The sequence below is a fragment of the Bos taurus genome, chromosome 15 (genome assembly GCF_002263795.3).
Source record: "Bos taurus isolate L1 Dominette 01449 registration number 42190680 breed Hereford chromosome 15, ARS-UCD2.0, whole genome shotgun sequence".
NCBI classification, from domain to species: Eukaryota; Metazoa; Chordata; class Mammalia; order Artiodactyla; family Bovidae; genus Bos; species Bos taurus.
The window spans coordinates 48,731,102-48,740,945 of NC_037342.1; the positions used below are offsets into that span (position 1 = coordinate 48,731,102).

The 9,844-nt window shown below is 38.6% G+C and overlaps 1 protein-coding gene and 1 non-coding gene across 2 annotated transcripts; both read right to left on the reverse strand.

Annotated features, from left to right (window-relative positions):
- Positions 1–5,818: 5,818 nt before the first annotated feature.
- OR51F16 (olfactory receptor family 51 subfamily F member 16) lies at positions 5,819–6,754 on the reverse strand. The gene has a single exon (NM_001390030.1). It carries the CDS (start codon positions 6,752–6,754, stop codon positions 5,819–5,821), a length of 936 nt encoding a protein of 311 aa, NP_001376959.1.
- Positions 6,755–9,457: 2,703 nt separating this feature from the next.
- TRNAG-CCC (transfer RNA glycine (anticodon CCC)) lies at positions 9,458–9,530 on the reverse strand. Its single transcript has one exon. It is a non-coding gene; the product is annotated as a tRNA-Gly (tRNA).
- Positions 9,531–9,844: the final 314 nt, after the last annotated feature.

Consider the following 9,844-nt stretch of genomic DNA (forward strand, 5'->3'; position numbering starts at 1 on the left):
ATGAACATTGGGGTACATGTGTCTCTTTCAATTCTGGATTCCTTGGTGTGTATGTCCAGCAAGGGGATTGCTGGGCCATACGGCAGTTCTATTTCCAGTTTTTTAAGGAATCTCCACACTGTTCTCCATAGTGGCTGTACTAGTTTGCATTCCCACCAACAGTGTAAGAGTGTTCCCTTTTCATCACACTCTCTCCAGTATCTATTGTTTAGCTACGTCAGATATCTTTTCATGTGTTTAAGCACTTTGCTACAGATAAGCCTGTTTGCAGGACACAGGGATAGAGACACAGACATAGAGAATGGACATGTGGACACAACAAGGGACAGAGAGTGAGAGGAATTGGGAGAGATGGATCGACATACACTACCGTGTGTAAAATAGATAGCAAGTGTGAAGCTCCTGTACAGCACAAGGGGCTCAGCTTGGTGCTCTCTGATGACCCAGATGGGTGGAATGGGGGAGGGGTGCTGGGAGGGAGGTCCAAGAGGGAAGGGATATATGTAGACATATAACTGATTCACTTCATTGAACAGCAGAAAGTAGTACAACATTGTAAAGCAATTATACTCCAATAAAATAAAATGTAAACCCTCCCCCAAAGCACTTTTCATCTAGTTTCTTATGAAGTGTTCATTCCAAACTTTTTTCCATTTTTCTATTGGCTTGTTTGATTTTTCTTATCAATTTTATAGAGTTATTTATATATCCTCTTCTTAATATTCATTTTCTTGAAAGTATGTTTTGATGGATGGAATTTCCCATTTTAATTTAGAGCAAACTTTTTTGCTTTATATTTAGTGCCTTATATGTTAAAGAAATAGTGGTTTCTATTCCAACAACTTAAATATACTTCACAGTGTTATCTATAGGAACTTTATTATTTTACTGTTTGCATTTACATCTATAATTTATTTGGAAGAGATTTTTGTTTAAGGTATGAGGTGGAGGTGATGCTTATTTTCTTTATAGGAATATAAAATTAACCTAGCAACTTTCATTGAAGAGACCCATCTTTTCTCCACTGTTATATGGCTCCATATAGAGTGTCCATATATGTAGTGTATAAGTTTTGGATTCTTTTCTGCTTTAATACTACATTTGTCTAATTCTGGGAAAAAATCACATTGTCATAATTATTGTAGCTTTGTAACAGTTCTGTTATTGAATAGAGTAAAACAACTTTATTTCTAAAAAATTATTGTGACATTAGAATAACTAGTTAATACACACACACACACACACACCAATCTACACAGGAATTCTGAGGTTTCAGTGGGATTACACTGGACAATCCCGGGGAGAATGTTTCACAAGACTTTACTGAATTATTCAGTCCATGAATATGATTTATACCTCCATTTACTTGGTTTCTTTAGTTTCAATGCTGTTTTATAGTTTTCAGAGTAGAAGCATTTTATACCTTTGTGAAATTTATTCTTAAATATGTGGTTTTTCATGTATTTTAAACAGTAATCCTTTAAATCTACTCTTACGGTTGTTGGTGGAAAAGATGAAAAATATTCTTTCTGTGGTGACATACCATAAATCTTATTTGTTGATTCATTTCAGTCTTCTACTTAATCTATAAGGCTTTCAATAAATAATAGTATTTACTTTTCTTCTTTCCTTTCCATTTATTCTCTCTGTGTGTGTTACTTCCCTTTGGGTGCCTGGATTGGCTGGGTTCTTCTTTGCGGTGTTGAATAAAATTGGTTTTATAAAACTCATTAGGAAGTGTTCCTTATTTTCCTGTTCTCTCAAAGAGTTTGTGTAGTTGGAGCCTATAGTTTGGAAATTAAAGCAAATTGTTCTGTGCTTTCTTTCTGTCCGTCTCCCTTCCTACTGTCCTTCTCTTCCTTCCTTTTTCTCTCTCCCTGCGTTCCTTTCTTCATTTTGTCTATCTTTCTTCCCTTCTACTTTTATGTCTTTGTGTTGGTTTGTACATATGAATATAATGTATTTGATAATTATGGGATTATTGAGCCTTTTTTCTCTTTTATTACTATTCAAAACTGTGAGTTTTAGATATTTTCACATCTTATCTGAATTTTCAAAAAAATTGGTACCCTGGTTTTAAAAATTGTTTTCTTTTACATCTTCAAAAGTGTCTGCTGAATTAGTAATGATGTCATTTCTTCATTCCTAATTTTGATTTTTTATGCATTTCCTCAACTATAATTGATAATTCTTTCAAGTCAAGTTTACTAGTCTTTCTAATGAGTTAACGTTTGTCTTTTTAATCTTATTTATTAGTTAATAGTTTTTAAACAAATCTTTTTGCACTAACATTTATTACTTTATCTCATTTTTTTTTCCTGGGGGAGGGGAAGATGTGTTCTTTACTTATTTTTCTAAATTCTGGAGGTAAATACTTAACTAACTTGTTTTCAGAGTTTCTTTTATTTCCTATTAGACTCATTTTTTGGGCTTCCAAGAGAGTTCCAGAAAAACACCTATTTCTGCTTTATTGACTATGCAAAAGCCTTTGTGTGGATCACAATAAACTGTGGAAAATTCTGAAAGAGATGGGATTACCAGTCCACCTGATCTGCCTCTTGAGAAATTTGTATGCAGGTCAGGAAGCAACAGTTAGAACTGGACATGGAACAACAGACTGGTTCCAAATAGGAAAAGGAGTACGTCAAGGCTGTATATTGTCATCCTGCTTATTTAACTTCTCTTCAGAGTACATCATGAGAAACGCTGGACTGGAAGAAACACAAGCTGGAATCAAGATTGCCGGGAGAAATATCAATAACCTCAGATATGCAGATGACAGCACCCTTATGGCAGAAAGTGAAGAGGAACTCAAAAGCCTCTTGATGAAAGTGAGAGTGGAGAGTGAAAAAGCTGGCTTAAAGCTCAACATTCAGAAAACGAAGATCATGGCATCTGGTCCCATCACTTCATGGGAAATAGATGGGGAAACAGTGGAAACAGTGGCAGACTTTATTTTTCTGGGCTCCAAAAACACTGCAGATGGTGACTGCAGCCATGAAATTAAAAGATGCTTACTCCTTGGAAAGAAAGTTATGACCAACCTAGATAGCATATTCAAGAGCAGAGACATTACTTGGCCAACAAAGGTTCGTCTAGTCAAGGCTATGGTTTTTCCTGTGGTCATGTATGGATGTGAGAGTTGGACTGTGAAGAAGGCTGAGCACCAAAGAATTGATGCTTTTGAACTGTGGTGTTGGAGAAGACTCTAGAGAGTCCCTTGGACTGCAAGGAGATCCAACCATTCCATTCTGAAGGAGATCAGCCCTGGGATTTCTTTGGAAGGAATGATGCTAAAGCTGAAATTCCAGTACTTTGGCCACCTCATGTGAAGAGTTGACTCATTGGAAAAGACTCTGATGCTGGGAGGGATGGAGGCAGGAGGAGAAGGGGAGGACAGAGGATGAGATGGCTGGATGGCATCACTGACTCAATGGACGTGAGTCTGGGTGAACTCCGGGAGTTGGTGATGGACAGGGAAGCCTGCCGTGCTGCGATTTATGGGATCACAAACAATCGGATACGACTGAGCAACTGATCTGATCTGATTTGAGTGGTAAAGCATCCGTCTACCAATGCAGGAGATGCAGGTTTGATCTCTGGGTCAGGAAAATCCCCTAGAGAAGGAAATGGCAACCCACTGCAGTGTTCTTGGCTGGGAAATCCCATGGACAGAGGAGCCTAGTGGGCTATAAAGGCCATGGGGTTACAAAATAGTCAGACATGACAGTGACTAAGTAACAAACATTCATTTTCTACTAAAATTTCTCTCTAAGCCCAGTTTTAGCTTTATCTCTATTTTTCATTTGTTGGAGAAGAAAATGGCAAGAAGAGGAAATATATAAAGACTTTATAACAGAAGAAAAACAAACAAAAGTGTAAGACTTTATTTGTGGAGGGTGGAAGTAGGGTAAGGCATAATAGAAGCTGCAAGGTGGTGACAGAGGCACAATTGTATGTACATAATTAATATTACAACTTTACTAACATCATTTTTCTACCATTGTTCAGTTTTACTAACTTTCAGGGGAAAATAACAAAGGAAACAATTAATACTGTTTACAAAAAGCTCAAATGCTATTAAACTCCTAAATCCAGTCACCTTAAGATGTAAATATTTCTACAAGATATGAAATAAGGCACACAATATCTTTCCTTCAGTGCATTATTTCATACTCTTTACCCAATTCTAATCCTTCTTTCGTATGTCTTGAGGCTTGCCTGGTGTCTCAAACGGTAAAGAATCTGCCTGCAATTCAGGCGATGAGTTCAATCCCTGGGTCAGGAAAATTCCTCTGGAGAAGAGAATGCTTACCCACTCCAGTATTCTTGCCTGGAGAATTCCATGGACAGAGGAGCCTGGCAAGCTAATCTTATGTCAGAAGATTTTTGTGAGGGAATAAAAGGTATGTGCTTTTGAACTGTGGTGTTGGAGAAGACTCTTGAGAGTCCCTTGGACTGCAAGGAGATCCAACCTGTCCATCCTAAAGGAGATCAGTCCTGGGTATTCATTGGAGGGACTGATGTTGAAGCTGAAACTCCAATACTTTGGCCACCTGATGCAGAGAGCTGACTCATTTGAAAAGACCCTGATGCTGGGAAAGATTGAGGGCAAGAGGAGAAGGGGACAACAGAGGATGATATGGTTGGATGGCATCACCGACACAATGAACATGGGGTTTGGGTGGACTCCGGGAGTTGGTGATGGACAGGGAGGCCTGGCGTGCTGTGGTTCATGGGATCGCAAAGAGTTGGACATGACTAAGCCACTGAACTGAACTGAAAGGTGATGTATAATATTGTCAGCAGAGACAGGAAAGCACTAAATTTTACTACCGTTTCTGTTTTTTCCCTTGTGTGTCAGTTGCTCAGTCATGTCCAACTCTTTGTGATCCCTTGGAGTGTAGTGCTCCAGACTCCAAAACCCATGGGATTTCCCAAGCAAGAATACTGGAGTGAGTTGCCATTTCCTTCTCCATGGGATCCTCCCTCTTAGAGTCTTGTAATCTTCATTATCTACCCTTGAGTACCCAAGAATTAGAGCTGGTGCTAGAAAGTTTAGAATTCAAGTTCAGCAATAGTAGATCATAATGCCAGAACTATAGAATCCCTATGTATAAACCAGGACAAAAAATACATTTATATGACATTAAGGGATTGAAGGTTAACATTTCTTAGATTCCCTCAAATCAGAAGAATAAAGAGATAATTTTTTTTTCCAGGGAATCATGGATTTTTTAAAAAGAGAATCTAATAAAACTTCCAATTCCAGTTGATTGTTCTTCAAGCTTTCATACTGTCACTTTACCAGGCACAAAGGTTATTTTATAACCTCACATATAACCTCTCTTACTCCTTTCACCATCTCACGCATCCCTTACTCCAGCTATAGTAACCATGTACAATCCTTGGTGTATCAGGCTATGTCACATTTCATTGACTTCAGAGACCTGTGCCCTGGGCCTGGAAGATCCTTACGTTTTCACATGTTACATATTATTCTTAGTTCAAGTAGTTAGCTCTTCAAACAATTCTTTGAGTCTGCAATTTGATCTAGATATTTTCTTCAGTGTCATATAGCCTTCTGGATATAATTCTTTGGTAACACTCCTATTCACTGCCATTATTATATATATTTAACTTTATGTCCCTGACACTAGACTATATAAACTAGACTATAGAGGACAAGGATGTTTCTTATATAAACTTGTATTACCACCACTAAGGAAAAGTGTAATGTTACTCACAATAAAATGTTGAAGGAAGGGAGGAAGAAAGTAAGGTTATTTCTATCTAGGACATTGCATGATCAGACTTGCTACTTTGTGTTTGGAAATAGTTGGTAGAAAGCTTTACGGATTTGTTTGGTCTTCACACTATATATAATAGGGTTCAGCACTGGGGGAAATAGAAAATGGAGATTTGACATCAGTGTATGGACATATGGAGGAGCACTATGCCCAAACCGATGTACCAAAGCCAAGATGACCCAGGGGATGTAGAAGATGGCAACAGCCCCAATGTGAGAGATGCAAGTGCCAAAAGCCTTTCGCCTTTCCTCTGGGGAGGCGATGCTAAGGATGGACTTGATGATCAGCATGTAGGAGAGGAAAATGCAGGGAATATCTATACCTGAGGTCAGAATGAGAGCAACTAAACCACAGATACTGTTGACCTTGATACTTGAGCAAGAACACTTAATCACATCAGGGTGGTAGCAATAGGAGTGAGAAAGCACATTAGGACCACAGAAGGATAACCTCTTAAGGAGCAGGAGCAAGGGCATCAGGTTGACCAGCATTCGTACAAAAATTACCACACCAGCTTTGATGATTCTAGAGTTGATTAGAATCATAGCATATCTTAGGGGGTTGCGGATGGCAACAAAGCGGTCAAAAGCCATGGCCAAAAGCACAGAAGATTCCATGAGGGTGAATCCATGCAGAAAGAACATCTGCAGAATGCAAGCATCCAGGCTGATGACCCTGGCATTGAACCAGAGGACACCAAGTGTTGTGGGAAGAGAGGAAATAGTTATGCCAATGTCGGTGGTGGAGAGCATGGACAGGAAGTAGTACATGGGCTCCTGGAGGCTGGAGTTTGTGATCACTACATATAGGACGGTGGTATTCCCCAAAAGGGCAATCACACAAAGGCAGCAAAAGGGGATAGAAAACCAGATGTGAAAATCTTCTAGCCCTGGAACTCCAGTCAAGAAGAAAGTTGGGGAAGTGGCATTACCAATTGACAGCATGGTGGCCTAAGTGAAATGGTATTCTTCACTTAGTTCCTGCAATGATACATTTCATTGAGTCGAAACTACTGTCTGTCAGATATTCTGATAATTGTTCTAATTATTATACCTCATGTAGTCCCTACAGAGTTAGAAGTAGCTTTTATCTATTATCTTTATTTTACAGATAAATTTCAGCTAGATTAAATTAACCCATTAAACAAGTAAAAGACAGTGTGACTCAAACTTGTCATTTTTCCTAACTGTCATACTTAGCATATGCTATGAACAGCAGGACTGAAGCTAGGGTGAGGCAAGTAAGACATTTGCCTTGGGAATGGAATATAAGGATGGTGCTAAAAAAAAACAACTCACAGCAATTGGATAGATACCATTTTTATGCAATATTTAAAAAAGTCAAAATCAATGCAAAAATATCCATGACAAACAGAACATCAAAATTCTGAACCAGAGCTGTGTCAAACCACACTGGAGTCCAAAGCAAAATGAAAAATGTACATCACTATGTACATGTTTTTATGCATTTTTTGATACTTAACGTTTTGCAGAACATTAACATAACTTGAAAATGTTGACAAATGAAAAGTAATTGTATTAAATCTCACATTATTATTTTATATTTAAATATTTTATTTATATAATAATAGAATTATAATTTTACTTCAGCTAATTATAAATTATTTATAATTCTCACGAATCTCCAATATGGCAATTTTCTCAACTGAAAATGAGATAAATGGGACTTCCCTGGTGGTCCAATGGTTAAGATTTCATGTTTCCAATGCAGGGGGATTGGGGTTTGATCCTTAAATCCCTGGCTGGGGAACTAAGATCCCATAGGCCACACAGTATGGCCAAAAAGAAAAGAAAGAAAATAAGGTAAGCAAAAAAGTAGGTTTAAAAATATATTGTTGATAAGTTCGCTTTCATTAAAACTAAGGGTTCACATTTTTTTCTTTTGCACTAAACTGTAATATGACTTGGCATGGTACAGAATTTTATTTAAAACTTTGACGTTTTATTGATCATGGACTAAAAAATTAGATTAGATTAGATTAAAATACTGCATTAAAACATTATTTATCATAATTGCTAAATTTTTTGGTGTCCCCTTAAGTTTTTCACTCCCCTCCCTGTAGTACTGACCTTTAGCAGTTGCTATCCTTGGATGACCTCTCATTCCAACTTTCTCTGCTGCTGCTGCTGCTGCTTCAGTCGTGTCTGACTCTGTGTGACCCCAGATTCTCCAGGCAAGAACAATGGAGTGGGTTGCCATTCCTTCTCCAATGCATGAAAGTGAAAAGAGAAAGTGAAGTCGCTCAGTCGTGTCCGACTCTTAAATGATGCTAAAAAGAATTTTAATGATTCTGAGTTTCAGGAAAAGTTTCAATACTTAACTTGTATTTTAAACTTTTAGAGCACTGCTGGAGGGTTTCTTTTTCCCCTCCCATTTCCAGCCCCTTCCCCACTATTTCCCCAATCCTAGAAAGAGAAAGGAAAGAAATATTTCTTTCTCTTTCATATTTCTACTCCAGCTTTCCCCACCTCTCTGTGACCTTGGTGCTTCTCCCCCACATCTTCTCTTTTTGTCATCTCCATACCTGCTATTCACTGGAGGAAAAAGTTCCCTGCCTTTACAAGACCCCATCAAAGAGATAAGTGAAAACTCCTGACTGATGGAACTGCTTTCTGGGGCACTTGGCTGGGGAAAATCTACAATTTCAGCCTTTTCAAGCAGGAGCAAATAGCCATTTAAATAGCTTTTCCCGCATGACAACCCTGCCAAGAGCAGAATCCCTAGCTGCAGAGGGGCCTCCTAACCCACCCCAGAGAAAATGCATGAATTTTTTCAGGCAGTTGATACACTTGAGGAAAACCTCTTGAGTGTAATATTTTTGCAAAGACATTAAGCACAGCTTTCTTGCTGTGAATTACACCCTTGGAAGGGGGAAGAGATGGAAGTGACGTAACGATCAACACAGGACTGCACAGGCAGGTCTCACTACATATATCATCTGATATTCTTACTTTAGCATCTCATTACTTACATTCTGCATTTAAAGGAAAAAAAATCCCCAAGCATCCAGTATCCTGCATTGAACCTGAGGGATGGTGCAGGGAAGGGGGAGGGGGGGTTTGGGATGCGGGGCACGTGTGTGCCTGTGGCGGATTCATGTTGATGTGTTGCGGAGCCAATACAACATTGTAAAGTTAAAAAATAAAATAAAATATAAAAAAAGAAATATAAAAAAAGTCATTGACAGAAAGAAGCACTAGTAAGTATTATTTCAAAGACGTCAGGAAGGATTAAAAGGAACAAAAAAGATCAAAACAAACTGCAAAAACAAGTCTTCAATAAATAGAATTTTTTGGCATGTTCAGAAATAATGATAACTATCATTTTTGAGCAGCTCCTATGTGCTGTATTTTATAGCTTAATTAATTCACACGTTTGTGGCTGTTTTCACTGACAAATTCATTTAAATAATTATGGTGAGTATGTACTATGTTCTGACCTGTTCTGACAGTGACATCTAATAATGGGGGAAGCAGATACATTACATTTACTTAAACCAATTTCTTATTTTTATTTGGCTGTGCTAGGTCTTAGTTGTGGCATGCAGGATCTTCGATCTGCCTTGTGTCACACAGGATCTTCTCATTGCCTGTGTGGGATCTTTAGTTGAAGCAGGTGGGATCTAGTTCCCTGACCAGGGATTGAACCTGGGGCCTCTACACTGGGAATGTAGAGTCTTAGCCACTGGACCACCAGGGAGAGTGAAAAGTGGTAGTCACTCAGTCATGTCCAATTCTTTGCAACCCCATGGACTGTAGCCCAGCAGACTCTTCTGTCCATGGAATTCTCCAAGCAAGGATACTGGAGTGGGTTGCCATGCCCTCCTCCAGGGGATCTTCCTGACCCAGGATCAAACCCAGGTCTCCTTCATTGCATGGGGATTCTTTGCTGTCTGAGCCACCAGGGAAGTCCCTACTTAAACTATTTTGGATTAAATATGTTGAGCTGAGGAGTCTAGCCTGGATTATCCAGGTGGACTTGATGTAATAACAAAGGTTTTTATAAGAAGGAGG